This window comes from Mycteria americana, chromosome 3, assembly GCF_035582795.1.
Source record: "Mycteria americana isolate JAX WOST 10 ecotype Jacksonville Zoo and Gardens chromosome 3, USCA_MyAme_1.0, whole genome shotgun sequence".
NCBI classification, from domain to species: Eukaryota; Metazoa; Chordata; class Aves; order Ciconiiformes; family Ciconiidae; genus Mycteria; species Mycteria americana.
The window spans coordinates 42,082,717-42,104,670 of NC_134367.1; the positions used below are offsets into that span (position 1 = coordinate 42,082,717).

The following is a 21,954-nucleotide window of genomic DNA, read 5'->3' on the forward strand; positions in this document are numbered from 1 at the left end:
AATAGACTCATGCCAAAAGAGCCAATTTGTTCCAAAAAGATAAGTCATGTGCATCAGGCAGCAGTAAAAGGCTTAGAAACTACAGGTCTCCCTTTTGGCAGATGTTTGTGTAGAAAGCCTTTGTGTTCATGCCAACTGGCTCTCCCAGCTCATGTATTCAGTATAGTACTAGAGCCTCAAGATGTGTCAATGTATAGAATATAGAAACTCTGCATTTGCATTCAAACCACAACTGAATTTAGACTTGCTTACCACAGGTTAAACTCCTCTTTGTTCAAGAGAAGCCAGCAAACACTGGGGGCTCTTAACTCACCGATAGACATGCAGCATTATGCCTTACCTTGGCTAAGAGAAAACTTTCGAATTCCATCTTCCCCTCTGTCTCCAGAGCTATCTCAACTAGGGGCAGATTAGTTACGAATGAGTGAGGTATAGCTCCCCTTACCTGTTTCTAGTGTACGGCAAGCTGCCTCCCATTCAGGTCAAGCTCTTCCCACTCCCAAGAGCTGCTGACAACACCGCTGGACCGCGCATGCAATTGGTTTGCGGCGGGACTGGGAAAAAAAAGGGTTGCTCTTCTGACTAGGAACTAAAATCTTGTATCATTAATTAAACAAAACCAGTGAATACAGAACTCAGAAAGTAAGTTTTACTTCTTTTTAGGTTTGAGAGTGCTCTGCTGTCCTGACTGACCCTGCGGCAAGTCTGCCCATGTTCAATATTAAAATAAAAAGTACTGATGTATGCTGATTACTACAGCAGGTAGATTGTCCAGTCCTCATTTTAATGGTTTCTTCTTGATTTCAATCACAGACATACCCCTATTAGACGGAATCAGAACCCAGTGCTCACATGTTTAGGACTTCCTATCAGTACATCAGAACATCAGGGTGGAAATACATAGAGATTCTTCACTGCGCCAACTGTAGATGTGCAGGCTCTCAAAACAAACTTAGCAATGTAAATTCAACCTTTCAGATACAACACCCTCCTCTGAAGCCTTATAAAAATACCAGTGCAACATAGAGCCATTTTACAAAACAATTATCTTTATAGAAAGGTATTTTAGTGGTATATGCTGAGGTAAATAATAAAAACAGACCCAACAGAGGGCATGACCAGTGTTATGGAGAACTCCGGATGAAATTTGGCCAAAAGCCTGTTTTATAAAAGCTAATATTTACCTACCAGTTATGATCCCTGGTAAGGTGCTTATTGCTGTAATACTTCAAAATTATTCTTCAGTTTACAAATTGAAAAATATACGAAATTAGATTTGTATGAATGTTAGGTATTAGCTGTCACAAATTTTAAAAGGCATTGTACCAAGTTTTCTTAATTGTTTACTAACCAATTTGATCGTAGCAGGTAAATAAACTACAGCATACATTTTACCTGACACCATGCATCAAAATCACCATAAAAACTAAGTTTATCAAAGTCCAACTCCACAAGGAAAACATGAAAAAGTGCAAATTATGTACCCAGTATTTCTGTCACAGCTGTTTTTTCTTAATATGGCATGAAAAAGGTTTACAGCATATATTAAGAAAATTCTTACAAGTGTTCACCTCAATGCTTATATATACAACATTTTGCTCAAAGTGCTCACTATATGAAAAAAACCGATTGGATAAAAATATTTAAACAGTGCTTTCTGAACGTTCAGGGAAAATTCATATAATACATCAGTCCCATTGGTTTTCCTCTTCACTCAGTGCAATGAGATGCAGAAGTCACATCAACTTCACAAAAACTTTGCTTGCCACATTGCCAGAAAACCTCAGTTACAGTGGCATTCTTGGTGTCCCATTGGGAGTGGGTCTTTTATTTTTTTGCATGTGGCTTTGATGTTTTCGAGATCTTACTACTTTCATTCTTACTTCGAATACTTCTTGTATGGCTTTTCGAAAACAATGGAAATTGTAGTCTATTAATCCTACAGAGACAGAAATGGTTTCCATATTAATAAAGACATTTATACAAATTAGGTAATGAAAAAATTACTTATATTCTACGTTTAGTGAAATACCACACTGTCTCTCTGGAGGTCATAATCAGTGAATTTTCCAGGCATTTTCTTCTGTGCTAAGCTAAAGCATGTTTGATAAATACAAATAATTCAGTGAGCATTATAGTTTCATACTATGTCCAATATTAAATATACTTATTAGTCTTAAGAGAAAACAAATAGAAGTTCATTGGCAGATAACAAAGCCTTAACTTAATAGAGAGCTTTGGAGAAGTGCTCAGCATACTACAAGAAAAATTAAAATATTTCATAAAATATGGTGTCATTTTGTAAATTTGCTTTACAGAATAACTGTAATAAAAATAAGTAGCACCTAGTAATCAAAGAATTTTCTTTTTTGACAATGCATAAGCTTTGAAATAGATACTTCAAAGAAATATTACCAAATAACAGCCAGCTATATTTCATCTTACATTGTAATTGAAAAATAACACAACAGACATGCTATTAGATTACATACATACATAATAGGCAGATAATATTACCATGTGAGTGGGCTGAATGTGATCCTACAGGAAAGCTGTAAAGCCATATTGGTAGTCAATTGGAAGACTTCCTGGGTGCTACAATTGTGTAATACTGCGATACAATTTTAGAATTTTGGTACTGAGCTTATGACCTCATTCAAGGTTAATGCCATAAGCTTTCTTAACTCAAATACTGCAGTGTCTTCCACTTCAATTTCCCTAACAGGAGATGATACATATTTTAAGTGGTTTAAATCCACCATGCTACACTTTGATTTTTTTTCCAGGAATTATTTTTGCTCTCCCTAGAGTTGAGACAAAATATTCTGTGGAAGTCACCACACACCAAAAGCTAATCTGCATTATAATACCAGAACTGTACTGTTAATGAGTACAGGCTACAGCACTAAGTGTCCCAAACTGTGTAGACACAACAACCTGACACAGTTGTAGCCAAACCCTACTGGGTGTTTATTCAACACGGTGTCTTTTCTGAAGCAGTGTTGTTAGTAGGTATGTCAAAGTAACACTTCTTATGCTTACAGCAAAAAAAGAAAGTGACCACATCTAACATTCATAGATAATAAAGGCAGTATGGGTATTAAAGAGAAATTTGACCAGTTGAAGTTCTATAAAAGAAAAGCTAAATAGCCTGTCAAACAGCCCAGCAGACATGGTATGAGTACTGCATTCACAAACGCACCAACACTGACTGGTGAATTAATATCACAAGATGGGGATGCAAGCCCAGATGATGGCTCATTCTTCCACTGCTCAGTTCTGGCCTCAGGGCATTTCACTAAGACCAGTAGCTCAGTGAACATCATGCCAGCGAGCAGAGTGATCATGAAGTAAGCTTTCACTATTGACCTTGACCAGGGTCAGAGAGATAACAAAGAAACTTTATGCACTTTATCTGCAAAATCTGAAAGCTGTCTAGATCCCAAACATGCAGCTTTTGAAAAGCCTCCTTTCAGAGATGAGAAAAGCGAGAACATATTTCTTCCTATCAGCCAGTTTCAATAATATTCCCTTGGTTATGGCATGCAAGCTGTTCCAAATGTGTATGCTGGTGCCAACAGGTACAAATCAATGTTAGCCAAGATAAACTGACACATTCTACTGTTGCAGATGGAAGCTTTACTGTACTGGATGTAAACTTTCATATGCTTTCATATCAGAAAGTTGTCAAATACATTTATGATTTCATCTTATCTTAATGCCAGCACAAATACCTCATGCCTTTAAACATGTTATGTAAGCTCTACCAAGCTGTACTTACCTTTAATATTTGTGATATAGCTAGAGATTGTTACCAGCTAATGACAACCACAGTTATTCATTAACTCGCTAGTATAAGGAAAAGTAATGCAATACTAGAAAAGGGAAAAATACCTTTTCTCTCAAAGCTTTCTTCTCTGACAAAACAAACAAGAGCAAGGAATTTTGTCACCTCTTTTAAATAAAGGACAGTTGTATTGTTCAGTTTTATGATTGCCATTGATTCTTTGTCATAAGGAGTTCCAGTGCCATCATCTTTAAGCCTAAGGGGCAATATTCAAACAAACAAACAAACAAACAAACAAGAAAAGATAAGCCACCAGATGAGCTAATAAAAGTACTCCCACATTGGTTCTTTCACCAGATAATCTCAAACTTTATGAAATTTTCATTTTAACCTTTCAGGGAGACTCTTACTCAAACTACACGCTATGTAAACTAAGAAGACATAGAGATTAAATCATTTATCCAATCACACACCAAATCTTTGATCTGGGGCTAGAAATTAGATTGTTTGATTGCCAAGTACCTGAACTGGAGCCTTACTTTTTCCTCTTAGTTACCAACCATTTACCACAAGGTTGTCTGTTTTCTTTTAATCAATGCACTATATTATGACTTCATCTAAAACATGTGAACAAGTAAGTCTGTCCTGATAATTCCAAATCTAGTAACCTTGCTTGAGCAATGGCAGTGGACTGATAGTTTAAGCCATCATGAGACCTTCCTCATGAGATGTTGGCTTTTGCAACATCATATCATGAAAAGAGATTTCTCCTTCACAGATGATGTGTCATGATGATCACTGTTATTAGTTTTATACCTTGTAATTTTACCCTCATTCCTGAATGCTCACACAGATCTTGTTAAATGGGCACCAACCTCCCAGAACAATTAGTATCAATAACATATTAAGGTAGCAAGTTCCACAGATGCTCCAAGAACAGAGGACAAGAAATAAATTGTAATACCATGTCTTTAGTCTATAGCTAAAAACATGGCAAGCAGATTTCTAGTCATAAACACTAAATGGTTACACAAAGACAACGGCAGAGTGACATTTTGTGAATAGAGAGCCCCACAAGTGGTGGTGTACAGATAATAATTAAACGCATAGTCTGTTGAACTACACAGCAGCATCTTTCTCTGTACAAAAAAAATGCCACAGAATCAGCATCCTTTATGGTATACCTCTGTAAAACACAAGTTCCTGTACAGTTACTGAAGTGACCAACTCCAAAATCTGAAACATACAGTAGAATATACAAACTTAAGAAATGTTAGAAAGGTATTCAACAATTTGTTGTTCTTTTGAAGTTCTAATGCTTAGTGCACATCTGCACTAGGATTCTCCCTCATACCTCCTCCAAGAGTGCAAGAAGTCTATCAATGGGTAAGAATGCAAGGCTACCAAAGACTACCACGCTCTAAGCATGCTGCAGTTTAGCCTCCAAGTCTATGCATCTTAATGCACTAATTCTTAATGTGCCCCTGCCTTTCCCAGGAATAGCTAGCATTACGTTCGGCCAAGGGCCAAGCCATTTAAAATATAACTTGCAAGGAGATGTACATGCTACCCCAGGAGATCTCCAGTTGCTAATGTATAAGGAGGGGAAACTGAAAAAAAAACCCACAAAGGTCATGTAGAGAAAAGAAGATGAACAGAGAACTGAAGCAAGAGTGAATCAGTTCTCTGAGGCCAGCAGAGGCCACTAGCTATTAAAGTAAACAAAACTAAATGTGCCCCACTTTTTTTTTAAATGGGAGGCATCCTTCACTTGAACTCGTCCCTGGGGAACAAAATGTTAATGTTAATTTTTCCTTTTATTTTAGGTTGGCTACTTCCTAGTCCTTCCTCCACATAAAATTACTAGCATAGAAAGAGGAAGGTGTTCACAAAAAAGGCTGGGCAGGGAACAGTGCTTGTTGCTGGCAGGGGATCTGTACCTCAGAGGCCTGCTGTTTCCTCCTTCTCCCCTGTCCTGACATATTACACATTCTCATTATTGTTTATACCCTCATCATTCTAATTTTGAAGCCATTTAGATTCTAGGTACACAGTTTTATGAAAAACATTAACTATTTACTTACCCATATATACAAGAAATGTCAATCACAACATCTATCATATCACAGCAGAGCTCATAAGTTTGCATATCCACTGGAGTACTGTCCGTTGCAATATAGATCTTGCTGACTACATCAAATAAAAATGCCTTTTCAATCCCAGAATTCTATTTAAGAAAAAAAGAAAGAAAAATAAAATGGAAGCCATGTCTTCAAATTAATACCAAGCTTTTTTTTGCTCCCCTATTTGCCTGTTATACAAAAAGCTAGGCTGAAGAAGTGGAAGTTAAACTGCAATCAAGCTCATTTTGAAAGAACTGTACATACAGCACTGTCGTATTTGTAGCAAACCGCAATGCTCACAGACCTTCCAACAGTCTCTGCCTCTGGGCAGCCATAACAACAAGTTACACTCCCAAACTTCCCCGCTCTGGAAAACATTTGGAGAGATTACATTTATTTCAGTGGAAAATGCTGGGGGGGTGGAGTGGATTCTTCCAAGATCAAGCTTTTTGGTTTTTGATTGTAACAATGGACATAAAAAGAGAGCTGTAATTTAAAGTTATTCTAGCTGGACATGTAAGAAGGTAGAAACAAGGAAAAGAAAAAGCTGATGGACAAAGAAGGCAGTAGTGTTCAGGAATTAATTTCTCAAGGAAATTGAGAAATTGTCTCATCAGGGTATGTAGCTATTTTACTGTCTGGTTCCTTAGAACATCTTTTAGGATCATAGGAGAAAGACCAGTATTTTGATGGTGCTCTCTCAGTTTTCATGTAGCATTGGTGGTTAAAGCCATGTTTATAATGCTAAGGCTTGCTAATGTGATGACAGCTATGTTCCTGTCATCCTGCCAAGCTGATTAAGACTTTCTCCATACTGGAGATGTATCGTATTCGCAGCTCTCAGAGGCCAGCCAGGAATGCTAGCTCATAGTCTTTCTGTAGATAAGTAAACTGCCATAAGTCTCTGCTTCCTGGGAAAAAAAAAAGGGGGGGGGGGGGGGGGGGGGATGTGTACTGTTTAACAGAAAACAGTAGCTTTGCTTGCTGATATCAAGGGATTGCACCTGGGCAGCTGCCCCAGCATGAACACAAAGAGCAATTTCCCAGTATTGCTAAAGCTCAAGCTACAAAATATGCTTCAGAATCCACCTATATAAGGAAGAGAAGCAACTTTCTCCCATCAAACCGAATTTTCTCCATATATGGGCTTCCCTTTTAATATGGTTTGGGACTGCTGCCACAGCAGTTTTGTAACTACCAAAAAACATACTGAAAACCCCTAACAAGTTTTAATAGCTTCAGCTTCCTTTGTAGTTACAGAACTTTTCCTTTTTCTTCTTCTTTCTTAAGTCAACTATTTAACACATAGTTAAGAGACTAAAGTGACTCTCCCACTTTCCAAATTTCCTGAAATAAGTAGAAAAATTTCAGCCCTAGGTATGCTATTGAACAATGGTCAGCAATATTTTGAGCTACACTGTTGAAGGACAAGAGGCAAAAGGCACAAGCTGGAATTCTGACTTGATACAAGAAAAAAGAAAGCTTAGCACGAGAGTGGTGAAGCACTGGGAGCATGCTGACCTGGGAGGTTGTAGAGTTTCCATCCTTGGAGATACACAAAGCTGGAATGGACCCAGCCATGAGCAACCTGCTCTAACTGGCCTGACTCTGAGCAGGAGCTGACCTCTAAAGGTCCTTTTCAGCCTACATGGCTCTATGAGTCTACGTTCTTTGAGTACTAAGAACAAAAATGTATGCATATTTATTTTGGCTATTCTGGCCACATGTGATAGTTCTGTAATTTTAATTTTTAAACAATAATTCTGACAGCACCTCACATACTTCAACAGATGCTGTCAAATAAGATTAATCACAAGATTCACCTGTAAATATCATATAAGTATACAGCCATAATTCATTGCCAAAATACATATTTGAAAATACAAGTAATTTTAGACAAAAGAAGTTGGAACTCGAGCCCTGTAGTGTCATTCATGAGGAGTCGATTATAAGATTTTGTACTATATAAAGAGAGACATAGTGATAATTTCAGCTGTACAGGTAAGCTGTACTTTAAATTATTAAGATGCCAGTGACAATATAATAACATTTAAAAATGAGAAGCGATTTTTTCCATCTCAGAACTCCGTCTGCTGCAGCCTGCCCGTACTTGCAGTGACAGTTTAAAAGGTTTTCATCTTGAGATGTTTGCCATGCCAGCAGTTACACCTGCTGGTAAGGGCAGAGCTTGGTGTCTTAACTTAAACTATGCTCATTTTCAGTTGAAACTAATACATCATGGTAGGACCTGCTGAGAAACTGGCACATATCTGCTTCTGTCGAACTTTGTACAGTGACAAAAACCTTGGTGAAAGGGTAGGATGGACTTCCAGTAGTAACCACTAAATTGTACCCACATGACTTCACAGATTTCATTTGCCAGGGTTTTTAGTACAACTTTAACTGAAAAAGCAAAGGATTTGCCAGAATGTTTGTGACGAAATTGCTCAAGGAAAAAAAATATTAGTACAAACAATAATTACAAGTCATAAAAAATCAGGAAACAGTGGATAAAAAATACTATTCAAAGAGATGTACCATTAATGCTCAGTCAGGGAAAATGACAATAGGAAATGAACTGTTTCTGTTACTAGAGCAGGAGGGTTCCTTATTAGAGAAACAAAGGCCAACAGCTGCCTTATGCAACTGAATGAAATGCTGCCATTGATGTCAATGAGAGCAAGGCCAGAATAAGCAATTGTCATCTCTGACACAAGCCTATGGTCTGGAAGGAAGATGCAACATGCGCTAGAAGCTCTATCAAGCCCTCTGAATTGATGTAAGAGTATTCCATGGCTAATCTGATCCAAGAGAGTCATTGTGAAAAATCTTCTGCAATAATATATGAGATTTTGTTTTGGATAGGTAAAAACCATGAGGTAGTTGAAATTCAAACCATGTTTCTCAATTATAGTGAGTATGATAAAGTAGAAGGCAGTTTCTATTCTTTAAACGGAATGGGTTCAGTAAAACTGGTAGTATTACTCCAATTCCTAAGTTAGGGAAATGGGCCTATCTTTTTCCTTCTTGAAAGTATGAAAAGTAAGCCAGAATTTGGCCCTAAAAAAGTAATTTTTAAAAGAACTTACAGGATATCACCAGTCACCTACAGTTAGGAATGAATTTTGGACAGTTATTTAAACAGGTCTTGCAGCAAACAGCAGATTTAGTGAATGAATTTTAATTTTAAATACTACATTTGAATTACAGATTATGAAACTTAAATCATTAAATAAACAAAACTGTACTTAATTTTATTTTTACTGTGATAACGCATTGTTTAACACTTACTTTTTAACATCCCTCAAAAAAACCACATCAACCCTAAAATGAAAACCCACATTCCTGTGTCACACAACTTGATTGCTTGGTGAGGCCACAGTAATTAAAAAACAGACATCCTTCTATATGAAGCTGATAGAGTGTTAGTCAGGTAAGATTTACATGGGTTTTGAACGCCAAACCAACTATTATTTTATGCTTTACAAGCAGTTACATTAAAGACTGTAGAAGCAGTATTATCACACTGATGGTTCCTCAAAGGTACAAGCTAACACACTGTGGCACTATAAAGTTAGGCAAAAATCTGCTGTGAACTTAAGAGCGATCACAGATCTATTTTCGTGTTGGAAGTCTTCATGGCATAAATGAAAGCAAATCCTCATGAATATTGCTGCAAAACCCAAACTAGAACACCAATACACCCACACTTTGATATCCAGCACACTGGCTTGCTGAAGTAAGGCATGACCAAAATCCACGTCAAGATTTGTTGTCACCAAATTGCTAAAGTAAAGAGGCACCTGCTAACTAATTCTGTGCTGGCGAATGATGTTTAGTCTTCCTGTGGTTGCAAATAGAGTCATTCCGAGTCTCCTGTCTGCAGATAGAAGATACTCGTAGAAACAGACAGCAAGCATGCTGAGGACATAGTGATGCAGCTACACCTTGCTATAGGTCATTAAAAAACTGGATTTTGCTCTGTTTGGAGCTAAGAAACAGTCTGAGACTGTTTCCCCTACTGAATAGGGGAAATAGGTACCCCTCTCACTTTTCTGGACTTCACATTCGTTTGCAAGACCTGTTCTTCCTTACAAACTACATCTGATATTCTAGATATTATTGGAGCTGCCTTCTGGGTGTTCCAGACACACAAGCAACTGTCATCAGTCATTCAGGAAGCAGCTCGTGCTCGATTCATCTGGTGGTTTGGTACAAATTCTTCACCAACTCTGAACAGTGAGGAGACCCCATACAGAGATCTGACTCACAATATGAATGACTGGGATGACTCTGGCACAAGGAGGACTATCATTCAGACAGCCTTCTCTTTAAGATTGTGTAGCATATTCAATATCCAATTGCTCCAGAACTGTTGTCATCACTATGTCATTATGTTTCTGTCCTAAGTGGAGTTTGAGACTGGATGATAACTGGTATACAGTCCAGCCATTTAGTAGAAACACATCTTTGTAACAAACCATTCGTTATGAAATAGCATCATTTGTTGCTTAATAGTAAGAGAGTAAGTTCTGGAAAGACCTTCCTCTAATCCTAGCTCTCCCTTTCAGCAACACATCCAACTTTTTTCTCTCTCCATTTTCACACCCTACACTGAGAAACTGTGAAGTCTAATTTTATCTTACAGGCTGTTGAATGATATTAAATAATTGCATTACTTCAAAATCACAAAAAGGCACAACAGAATACCTTGCTTGGAAATTGAAGCTTGACAAATTAATGCTAGATGCAAGGTGCAAAATTAGAATACTGTGAGAAAGGATGCAGTTTCAGGAGCTGCTATGACCTGACTTAACTACCACCAAAATGGGGAGTTCCCCCTTCTCACAACCTACTCACTGTATTCCCTTTTGCTCATGGCTACACATTCCCATCTTTTATCTTGTGCCAAAACAAGAGGATGTTGGACTCCTCCATGACCTGCTTTTAACTAAATTAAACAGTGCATTAGTGTGTGTCGTAGTGACTCCATGAGGGAATGGGCAGGTGTCAGAACCAGTACAAAGGAGAGAAAGGGACCACGCATACAGGAACAGTGGAGAAAGCAATTACCTCCACAGTGGTAACAAGCCACTAGATACACAAAGCCCTCTAATTGGCCTTGGGAGTAACTATGGAAACTGTGAAAGTTGTGATGGACTCTACCTCCAAAAACTTCAAGACAAGAGAAGATTTTCTTAAGCAGGTTAAACTTTGATACAAAGTAGAATTAATTCTAGGAAGTTCTACAGAAGAGGTCAGACTAGATGATGTTCCTTCAAGAATTTATTTACACAAATTTTAAGTACTACTTAAACAAACGCATGCAGCACAGACCTTTGCAACATTCAGATTAATGCACGAGCAGAAAAGCGATGGCTGCTAACCCGCTTTATGTGATTCAGGAAATACTGTGAGTATCTCAGCAGCTCAGCAACACTGTTTAATAGAGAGGGAGGTAAGGCCAAGCTGCACGTGCTTGCATTTCAACTAAGTTTTAGTAATTTCTCTGAGAGTTCACATTGCTTATAATCTCTCAGAAGGCAGCGAACAGAATATCTGAACATGCATGTTGGACATAGCTGGATCTACAGACAAAGTATATAACAAGTACTTACTGAAATGAAGATGTTAAGCAGGTTTTCCAGTGTTGGGAGCTGTGGAATCAGTTTCTGTACCACTTTGCTAAATGCTTCAAATATAGAATGATCATATATGCTTGTCAGATAAAAGCTGGAAAAAAACGTCACCACATTTTCCTTTTAGCCATATACTGTGAACATGATGTACCTTTCATAATATGAGTGAAATGAAATATTGTCAAACAGCAAGTGCCTACTCTTATGCAATTACCCCTTGTGATCGAAAGTCACGTTATGATTGAAGCATAGGACTTCATTTCTATACCAAAAACCCCTAAACACTGCAAACTAGACCTCAGTGTAGAACTTCATGATGCAACTCCCACCTTGGTATTCTTATGAAAATATTTTTTAAATGGCAGGAAAGGAGTATTACTGAGTATGTCTGTTGTGATCTACTTTTTGAAAGCTGTGGACCCATTTATCAATGCAATGACGCAGTCAGGTTGTTAAGAGCTCTAAAGAGCTGGCATGTTCACAGAGCAGGTCTCTCTTTTTAATAGATTTGTACTTGGCTTTAAGTGCTAAGAAAGACAGGACAACTTGATGTCCTCTAGTTCCCAGTCTGCAGAAGTCCACTATTTTTCATTATTTGCTACAACAATCTGCTTTATCAGCAGACATAAGGCAAAGATACAGCACCTGTCTTCCCAAGTGGCTCCAAGCAGGCTGTAGCAGTGAGGACTAGTGATTGGGAGGGGACTGTGAGGTGGAGAGGTTTCAAAGAAGGCAAAAGTGATGTAGGTAGCATATACACTCTACTGGCTGGAGCTCTACTGGTTGCTGCCACTGTCCAAGCAACTTATTTCAAGACAGCAGCTGCAGCAAAAACTGGTAGGACTCTGGTGTATTTGTCATCTGTTTTTAAGCACATCTCCTCTCCATCTTTCCCTCCAAGACAGCAATCAGAAATAAGATACTCTGTTTGGCTCAAGTCAAATGCAATGTCTCTGATTATCCTTTTCCTTCATATATCAAAAGCTTGTTGCCTGCTACTTCAAGAGAACAGAAAATGGTAACTTGTCAAATAAGCTGCTCTCCTCTTTAGGATACTCTGCACAGCAGCTTTTCTCACCTGAGGTGAATCTTTTCCAATCCGGCATCTGCAAGGTCATCATTTGCCCTCTGGTGAATATCTCTTTGCGTTTCAATCTTGTGATCATCAGATAAACCATCCACTTTATGGATAAAGATTTCAAAGTTGATATCTGGATTCACTTTATAGGCTCTGGTCACAGTAAGATGCAGCCGAGCTAATGCTTCCATATAATCATCCTAATGAAGGAAAAAGAAAACTGTAGGGAAGTTCTTAAAAATATATATAAAATTTTATGATACTTACTTCTAGATAATGCTACAGTTCAACAACAGCTTAATTTTTTTATTACATTTATAAGCAGAAGCCTGAGCCTACATCCAGCATGTGTTCCAATGTCATGCTGTCAGTATTTAGGAGTCTGAGCAAGAACCTTGAGATGTTAAAGCAAATTAGTTAACTTTTGAACATACTGCAGAGAGAGATTAAAAATAACCAAGCAGCTCTTCAAGCTTTAATGACTTTCTTTTAATGTGTTTGTGATGTAAGTTATTTATTTGCTTTGAAAAAATCTGTGCTTTTCAACCCGTTTGTCTATTGCTGAAGGAAGAAAATAAAAAGGTAGCTTAAACACCCTTTTTTTACCTGAGAATCAATAACAAATATCAGTGCTCCAGTGCCTCTGAAAATCATCTCATAGTCAAACGTAGGGTCAAAGAAGTCAATTTGCCCAGGAAAATCCCATATCTGAAAGTTGACAAAGGAGCTGTTGGAAACATCCTCTCTGCAGATCTTGTTTGTGCTCTCCAAGAAGAGAGTCTCATTCGGAGACATTTTGTGAAAGACAACTTTCTGAATGGAAGACTTCCCACTTCTTCTCAATCCCATGAGCAGGATTCTTGGCTTAACTTCAGTACTGAAGGGATCATTGAAATCCAAAACTGAATAAAATCACACAAGAAGAAAGGTAATATACTATGGCAATATAATTAGTAACTGTTAGATAACATGCATTTGACATTTATCTTCATGACATTTTTACTTGAATTTATGCAAATGTTACTAATTTTTAAGCTTACGGTACTACAGGCATTTTAACTTGAATTATTTGCCCCTTAGGCTATACTATCAGAAAACCTACTTCTCACCTGTAAGACTGAGACTGCAGAAGGTTTGATCGCTCAGTTTGTATGTGAAAAATGTGTTATCACACACAGACATCCTAAAATACCTGATTTTACTCTAACTATCACTATCCCACACACATTCCAACCCAACTTTAAAGAATATAATCCAGTAACAACTGGATTGTCAACTGATAGCTACATCACACTGCTGGAAGAAAGGAGTAAGTTTGTGTTAGTTACATCTGTGTGATCTTCCTAAGGCTACATGAGGGCTTCCTTCCTCTAAAATAAATAAATAGAGAGAGAGATGGTAAAAATCACACATCCCAGGAGCTATAGAAAGAGGACAACTCAGCAGGGAAACAATTCCTCTATGTTGGGACTTAGAACACAGTACTGAACTCACGAGGAGTCCTTTTCTAAGGTAGTTAGGATCGCACCTGCTATTGAATAATTTGTGTTGTGATCTGTAAAAGTTCGTTATCCAATAAGTAAGATTACAGCATATCCCCTGCCTATTTGCAAAACAAAAGCCTGGGAACACAGTGATTTCATTGTGTTACCTACCCCAGTTTGAAACTGGTACCACTAAACCAGAACATTTTCTAGTGCTGATGCAGTTATATTAGCATAAAGGTAGTTACAGGAGCAAACTATACTGTTGTATCTGCAAGAACATGAATGTATAGCTATCCAGACCTGTAAGTACACCAACTTCAGTTTCAGGTATCTCTAATCAAAACAGCTGCAACAGTCTCAATTGCTGCATTTAGTTGGGCTATAACTTTGAAATGTCTGAGCTGAAAATGGTACTGCATATAGATGTAAAAAGCTTTTGAACACCACCTGTCTGCAGCATCAAACACAAGCAACACAAAAAATGCAGTTGCCAAGGCTAAATCTGCAGCGTAAGGCTCACAGCACGAAGTGGTCGGGTTTAAAATACTGATCAGACAACAGGCTAAACACACTAGCTATCAGGAAGACCTTCTCCCACCCACTGCAGTACAGACTATTCAACATAATTCAGAGCACAACATAATTGCACTTCTTTGTCTTCTGGGATAAATTTTGAATTGCAGAAAACTGGCACACATTTGTTCATACGCATCCTTCCTGCATATGCCCTGCATACTTTAAGTGATCAGCTTTACTCCAAAAGTACAAAACCCCAAAATAAGAAACCTCAGGAACAACAATTTGAACCTGTCAATTTATTACATAGCCTTATGGGCTGATAAACATGGAAAGCTTGAAGGAATCCTTTGCCTTGGAGCATGTTTTGTACCCAGGGGTGGTGATCACATCCACCCTCTTGTGTTCCTCAAGCCTCGCTCACAACTTCGAGAAACGCAAGAGCAGGATGTGCCTGCCAGGAGGCACAGAACCTTGTTCACAGCTGTTTGTGCCTCCTGAGCTTCAGTTACCCAGAATCAGGGCTTCTCAACTGAAGGTCTTGCAGTGCTAGCATAAAACATCCCCTTGGCACCATCTACTGGCTTCTGAGCAGTTATGCCACTCAGTGTGGGCCCGTGGCACCACAGTGACTGACGGGAGTTGAAAACTCGTTATCGGTGGGATCCTATCCATTTTAAATACATTTGAAAGGCCTTGACAGGTGTTACCACTTACTGTGCTCTTGTTAATTATCACACATGAAACACTGCCAGGCTAGAGCAGTGCACAGATGAAACCCCTTCAAGCAAGAATAGTGACAGCTAACTCCATAAGAATCTCATCCTCCTAATGCAGCAATGGCCAACTTCTGCTGATCCACAGACAACAAATTTAGGAAGTAATAAACTGCAGTCAACACGCTGCTCTACTCTTCCGGTCAACCTGAACAGTGATAGTACCCTCCTGTGGCTGCAAGAAGCATGTGCCTGCAATACTTCACACCTACAGAGCAATAATAAACATCTGCTCCAGGACGATGGAGCAATAATTTATGTTTTGGGGGGTACAGTCTTGTCAATAAAGCAAACCAAAGGTACAGGATTTAACAGTGTTTCCCCACCCCCCACTCCCCCTTCTCTAACACACAAATTTTCCACAGCTGCCAAATGTATAGTCACAATTTCATCAATGCGCATATATCCATACATCGTGCAATTTGCATTTTGGCCATCAGAAGGGAAAATAATTTATTCAAAGCTTTACAAGAACTAGTTTGAATAAAATACTTTATAAAGGCATATAAAGAACAGTCTTCTCATTGAGGCTTTATTGCATGTTTCAAAAAATTTTTAAAAATCCTATTTGCTCTGTACGCAACAACTTACGACGTCTAATTTGCTATGGATTTGTACTTTGTGTCCCCTTCCTCTCCCCACCACAGTAACACCAACTTCCCCCTGTATGTCTTATGACATATCCTCTAAATAACAGATATGACAGGCTGTGGCTGATCTGGAGCTAAACACATGCCAGTTGGCTAGACCATACATGTCTACACCGCTTTGCCAGCTGCTGCCACAGAGAAGGCACACATCTGCTCGCCTGTCCCTCTAAGGACACTTTCATTTGGGTCTCTCCTCTCTTCTGAATGCCAGTTTTCATCAAACTTGTGGGAACTTAATCACCTTTGAGATGTCTTTCATTCAAATATGGTTGAAGGTGGACAGCAGTTTCCAAAGTTCTGAGCGGTGATGAAACAACCAGGAGACAGGCTACCTACATAACTCCCTTTTCTTGAAGAAGTAGGCTAAAAACTTACATGTGTCTTAAAAGAATATTTTAAATAACTTGGAGTTTTACATTGTTGTTGTATTAAATTATTCCAGGCTGTTAGATTCTTATGGACTGTAATACTTACTAGAAAGAAATTGCTTTATATTAAAGCCATACTAAAAAAAATACAGTTGCAAGTGCAAACAGAGTTACCCATGAGAAGAATGAACACTAGCTCTTCTGCTAGTAAGACTGTTATTTAGCTTTTGAAATCCTGCCAGTTCAAAGACAGGGAAATGCAAATGAGTATCATCCAAACCTGACTAGATAGCAAGGCTGCTATAGCACTTTCCTCTGAGAGACAGTTAAGAGATTACCTTATATGTAAAGGAATTGGACGATGTGCTGCCTGCCCACATTCCTTTGCAGAGTACATGACAACTCCTTCTTTAATTTGCCACAGAAATGCCAGTAGATGTATGACTGCAACTTCCCAGACTAGGTTACTGAGTGAGATCATAATACGCCTAAGAGAAGCACTAAACTCTTCTCAATTCTGTAATGGGAAAGGTAATTTTCCCTATTGTGAGATGCAACACATTTCCTGCTTCATTCACTTTTGCAAAGAGTAAATGTTACAAAATGCCAGTTTCCAATGCATATCAACAGTCCTTCATATTTCAACTTTTCTAAGCAACCGTAAAGAACAGGAGTCCTGATGGTTAGAGGCCGTATCCTTTGAAGTATTCACATATTAAACTTAACAAACTCAAAAGCACTTTCCCCACAGAGAAGCACTCAATTCCTTATGAAATTTCTGTAATTGCAGTTGTGTCCCTGCTTATGGAGTGCAATTTGCATGCATTGCAATATGCAGAAGAGCTGAGCTCTGAGGAGTTAATTAAGAACTGCGCATAGTAGTCCTGACCTGTCTCACCAGGATGCAAAGTACACAATGAATACTCTTAATATCTCCTATTAGAGATATTGATTGATAACTAAAATAGTTTTTGAAGCCCATCCTGAATTCCACATCAATTGCAGTTAATTGTCAAGGCAGGTGACTATCAGTGCTCCACAGGTACGCGTGACAGGGATGCCACACTGGAAGGTGCATTTGTAGATCTCACCAGTTTTCAAACATCCAAATAAAGCACGGCCATTCATCTGCTCAAGTGATGTCAAGCCAAAAGAAAATACTTTGCTCTTGTTACGGTCCATAAGGTAACAAGCCTCTGAGTCTAGTTTTGAACTAATACAGCTAATAATGATTAGCCCACTAATGCAATTGTTATTTTCAAGTTTTAACCTTTTTTGTGTAAAGGAGAACTAGTAGTCCCAAACTTTCCACTCATGTACCTTCAAGCCCATTGATCTCGCAGCATTTCCAGTACTACTGTGACTGTGGCATTTGCAGCACCTTGGAGTGCTGTCAAGACAATAGCCTTACAAAACACATACAATGAACATCTTCCACACTAACAGATGGCCTGAGCCTAAAGAGTTAACAGAAAAAGCTTATATGCAATCAAGAAAGCTGTTCAGCTACTGTGGGTTCATAAACATTGCAGAAATGCCTGGTGGAAGGAAATTCTTGTGGCTAAAGACTCAGAACCAGAAGACCTGGTTCCACTCTGCCACAAGTGCGGCACTGTGCAATGATATGTCTTAAAGCTACTTCCTTGGACGCTCTGCAGAGGGTTTCCTCGCTTCTAAATACTTTTTAATTGCATATATCAAAAATATGACTAGGCTTTATGTAAACTAAGTGCTTTAAGGTCTGTGAATATGACCCCATGTATAAAGTAAAAAGATTAAGAAGCGGACAAGAGATATGGTTTCAGCATTCAGGCTGGAGACAAGAAACCAGTATGGGGTGAGAGATGACCAATATGAAGTTTTGAAATCTCCCGTATGCCTACAAGCACAAATTATGTTTTTACTTTTAAGCCTGACTTCTCCCTTCACTTTCAACAGCCACGCATTGAAGCTGTTCTCCTTATATTGCCCTTTCCATTCTTTCTTTGTAGAAAAGTGGAGGCTGTGACACTGAATTTTGGACTACTTACTGTACAGATCCAGGAAGAGAGAGGACAAAAACTGGGAAAAGGAAAGCCCCTTGCCCTGCAGCCCAGTGTTAAATACACAAAACACAGACCCAAATCCCAACCCCCTCCATCACAGATGCTCTATGCCTCTTTCCCCAGAGAATTCAGAATGAAACAGAAAGCCAGGGGATCTGGACTCTTAAAATGGCCCTTTGTTTTAATCCTGCATAAAAAAGGTCCCTGCATAGACTGTCTACTCCTGCTATTCAGGATGTAAAGGTTTGTTTCTGTTAAGTACAATTTTCTGGTGTTACTATGAAAAAGCAATTGAAATGTGTAGCAGTCTAATAAAGTTCCTATTGAAAAATATCCAAATAAATTCCTCTGAGGGCAGAATATGGATTACTTCTCCACAGAAAATGCTAAGTTAGTTTAGCACTAAAGAAATGTGCTAAAATATATTCTCTTTGCATCAAAATAAAGGCAATTTTTAGTACTTTCAAATAAGACTTTAATTAGTCTCAGCTACAGCTCTTACATCCCAGCATTCCCACAGCCTTTCACCATGAAGGCTTACACTCAAAGCACTGACCTTCCCCCCCTCCCCAAAATTGTATTAGTCAGTGCGATACCTCCCATGGCAGCCTGTAGGACTGGGCCTTTGAGGAGAAGGGTTCTGCATGCTAATCATCAAAGTAGCCTTAAAGCACGTGGCCTTTTATTATGCTCTTATAAAAAAGCAATTCTTTTTTCACCCTGAGATACTGAGAGTTCTCCAAGATCCTTTGTGAAACACATCTCAGAAGAATGAATTCAGGCTCTGAATGAAAGCAACAGGCTCTGAGCTGGCATTGCCTCTTTTTACTGAATGAGGCTGCTTTTCCTGGTAAGCCTGTCCTTCCTAGCATCACCATCCATACCGACACAGATACGCAGCGAGTAACGCAGGTCCTCATATGCGCAGACACACGGACAACAGACATTTAGCAGAGCCTGCCACTGTGGGGACTGACATTCACAGCTGCAGAGCAGCCCTGGACACAGAGCTGCGTGTTGCTGCTGCCTTTTATAGCCTGACACTCCCCCCCCGCCCCTCCTTGGCACACTCAAGTCACATCACCAGGCCGTGGCCACTAATAACTCTCACCCCAGACATGGAAAATACTGAAAGGAGATTACCCCCCCCACCACTTCGTTTGCACTCCTTTTGCCTCCTCCCTCTCTCCCAACCCTTCCTGCTACCTGTCAGCCCTTGCCCTACTCCCTCCTCAGAGCTCCCTGCTCTCTCTGACCCCACGGTAGCGCCCAACGAGCACCCTGTCCCCGTCCCATCCCCTCCCACGGTCACCTCCGCAGCATCCCCGCTCAGCCTGGCCTCTTACCACTCACCCCCGTCCCCAGCGAGGCCTGCCCTCCCTCCGGACGCCTCGTCCCCCCCACACCGCTACCCCTGGCCCCCTTCGTGCCCTGCTCGCCCTCGCCGTGCCCCCAGTCCCCGGGGAGCCTTGCCTCCTCCCTAACCCACATCCGCAGGCAGCCAGGCCCGACCCCCCTGCGGCCAAACCTCACCTCCTCCAGCGGTGGCCCTGTCCCGCCCGCCACCGTCCCTGCTTCACCTCGGCCCCCGCCCCGCCTCACCCACATCTCCGCGCACACGGGGCCGCCCCTGCCCCGCACCTCGCCCCGCACCCGCACTCGTTGCCAGCCACTGCCCCACAGCCCCCTCCGAGGCCGGTGCCTGCCCCCGGCTCTCCGGAGCAGCCCCTGCCCCCCGCAGTCCCACGGCGGCCGCGACGCCGCTCCCCGCCGCCCCCGGTGCCGATGCCGCTGCGGCCGCCGCGGGTGGCACTCACACGCCTCATCGCCGCCGCTCTCCGCGTCCCCGTCCGAGAAGGACTCGGCCCCGTCGGCGTAGCCCGCCAAGCCCACGATCTCCTCCTCCTCTTCCTCCTCATCGTCCCCCTCCTCCTCCTCCGGCAGCTTCCTCGGCACCTGGCTCATGCCGGCGGCGCTCCCGGCGGGGCTCCGAGGGCCCCTCTGCCTCCGGGCGGCCTCGGGACGCGCCTCGCCGCGGGCGCGGGGGGCCCAGGTGCCGCGCTGGCGCCGTGCCCCGCCGCCGCTCCCCGCCGCCGCCGCTCCCCTCCCCCGCACGGCGCTCGGCGGAGCGCGCGGCGCAGCCTGCCGGCGGGGCTGGAGCGAGCGGGCGGGGGAGGCGCCGTGACCCGCGTCACCTGACGCGGCCGGTCACGGGCCGGCGGGGCCTCCGCGCTCGCCCAGGCCCGGGCCCGGGCCCGGCCCCGCCGCTGGCACCCGGCGCTGGCGGGCAGAGCTCGCAGGCGGGCTCCGGGCCCTGCCGGGCGCCGCCGCCTCCCACCCCGGCCCTGCTGTCCCGCGGCGCCCTACGCGGGCCTAGAGGCACCCGTGGGACCGGTGCACACGAGAGTCGCTGCCTCTGGTGCGCGGGGGGCCGGGGTGGGTGAGCGGAGTGGCGGCAGCGGCCAGGTACGCCAGTCCGCGGCACCAAAATTATTGCTGGCGTTTTTATTACACTTAGCCCTCCCGGAGGTCTTCAAAGTCGGTCGAGTCCTGCAGCCTCACCCCGCACAGAGCCCAAAAGCCGGCTCTCGGGGCCTTCCTGCAGCACCCCCACACGCGGCTTTGCCTTCAGCATGTGGGAGACCGCGGGACTCGGGCAGGGCCCGTGTCTGCCCCACGCTGCTCATATCACAGATCCACCGTGCTCGCCCGGGGCCCAAACGGTGCCGGCGGCACTGCCAGCAGCCTGCCCGGTACTCCCTCCGTGCTGACCGTGTCGTTGTATGGCCAGGCACAAAATGTTAAGCTAGGCACTAATGGTGGATGGTAACGGTTTCAGTGTGGGTGAGATTATTTTAGAAATAATACTCTGGATGAATAAGGAAGACTAAAGAAAGCCACAGTAGTGAAACCTTCTTGGAAGAGGGTGGGATTTTGAAGCCCCTGGCAGACTGAGGTGCACTCAGCTCCCTGCCATTGCTTCCTCCACACCTGCACCGTGAAGACAGACTTTCTGCCCCTCACCCAGGCCCCTTCTCGGGAGTTTCCAGTGCTGCTCTTGTTGCCTTGTACCAGTCTAAGCACCGGAGCGTGTGTTGGCCCCTGGCTGTCATCCCATGCTGCCAGCTGTGGTGACTGGCAGCTGAGTTACCGATTCTCCAGCAGCACATTTTCCTCTGTTTCTGTTTCTCTCTTACTACTTCTTCCTGTCCTGTTCTCCCTCCTTCCATTCAATGTAATGGTTGGTCTGATGTTTGGAGTCTCCACATGTTTCCTGCAGCTGATTATTTTCCCACCTCTACGCTGCATGACAGTCTTCTCATCACCAGGCCTTCCAGCTGTACTAAACCCACTTGAGATAACAGAGGCACACTTTTGTCCAGGAGGGGGAAGAAACCCCCCTCTTATGTTCCACATCATGACAAATCTACCAATGCAAGAATTTATTGAAATGCCTTTCTTTATTCTCAACTTATCAACCTGCT

The 21,954-nt window shown here is 41.9% G+C and overlaps 1 protein-coding gene across 1 annotated transcript; it reads right to left on the reverse strand.

Annotated features, from left to right (window-relative positions):
* Positions 1-766: 766 nt before the first annotated feature.
* RRAGD (Ras related GTP binding D) lies at positions 767-20,630 on the reverse strand. The gene is made up of 7 exons (XM_075498357.1): positions 20,287-20,630; positions 13,234-13,529; positions 12,628-12,827; positions 11,529-11,643; positions 5,872-6,014; positions 3,895-4,043; positions 767-1,939 (listed from the first exon to the last, which is right to left on the reverse strand). Exons 1-7 carry the CDS (start codon positions 20,432-20,434, stop codon positions 1,788-1,790), a joined length of 1,203 nt encoding a protein of 400 aa, XP_075354472.1. The 5' UTR covers positions 20,435-20,630; the 3' UTR covers positions 767-1,787.
* Positions 20,631-21,954: the final 1,324 nt, after the last annotated feature.

Coding starts and splice junctions, on each gene's coding strand:
- RRAGD (XM_075498357.1), bottom strand. CDS start 20,434: ATGAGCCAGGTGCCGAGGAAGCTGCCGGAGGAGGAGGAGGGGGACGAT. Junction 13,530..20,286: donor GAGCGGCGGCGATGAGGCGT/GTGAGTGCCACC, acceptor GATTTTATTCAG/TTTTGGATTTCAATGATCCC. Junction 11,644..12,627: donor TTGGAAAAGATTCACCTCAG/GTGAGAAAAGCT, acceptor GTTTTTTTCCAG/CTTTTATCTGACAAGCATAT.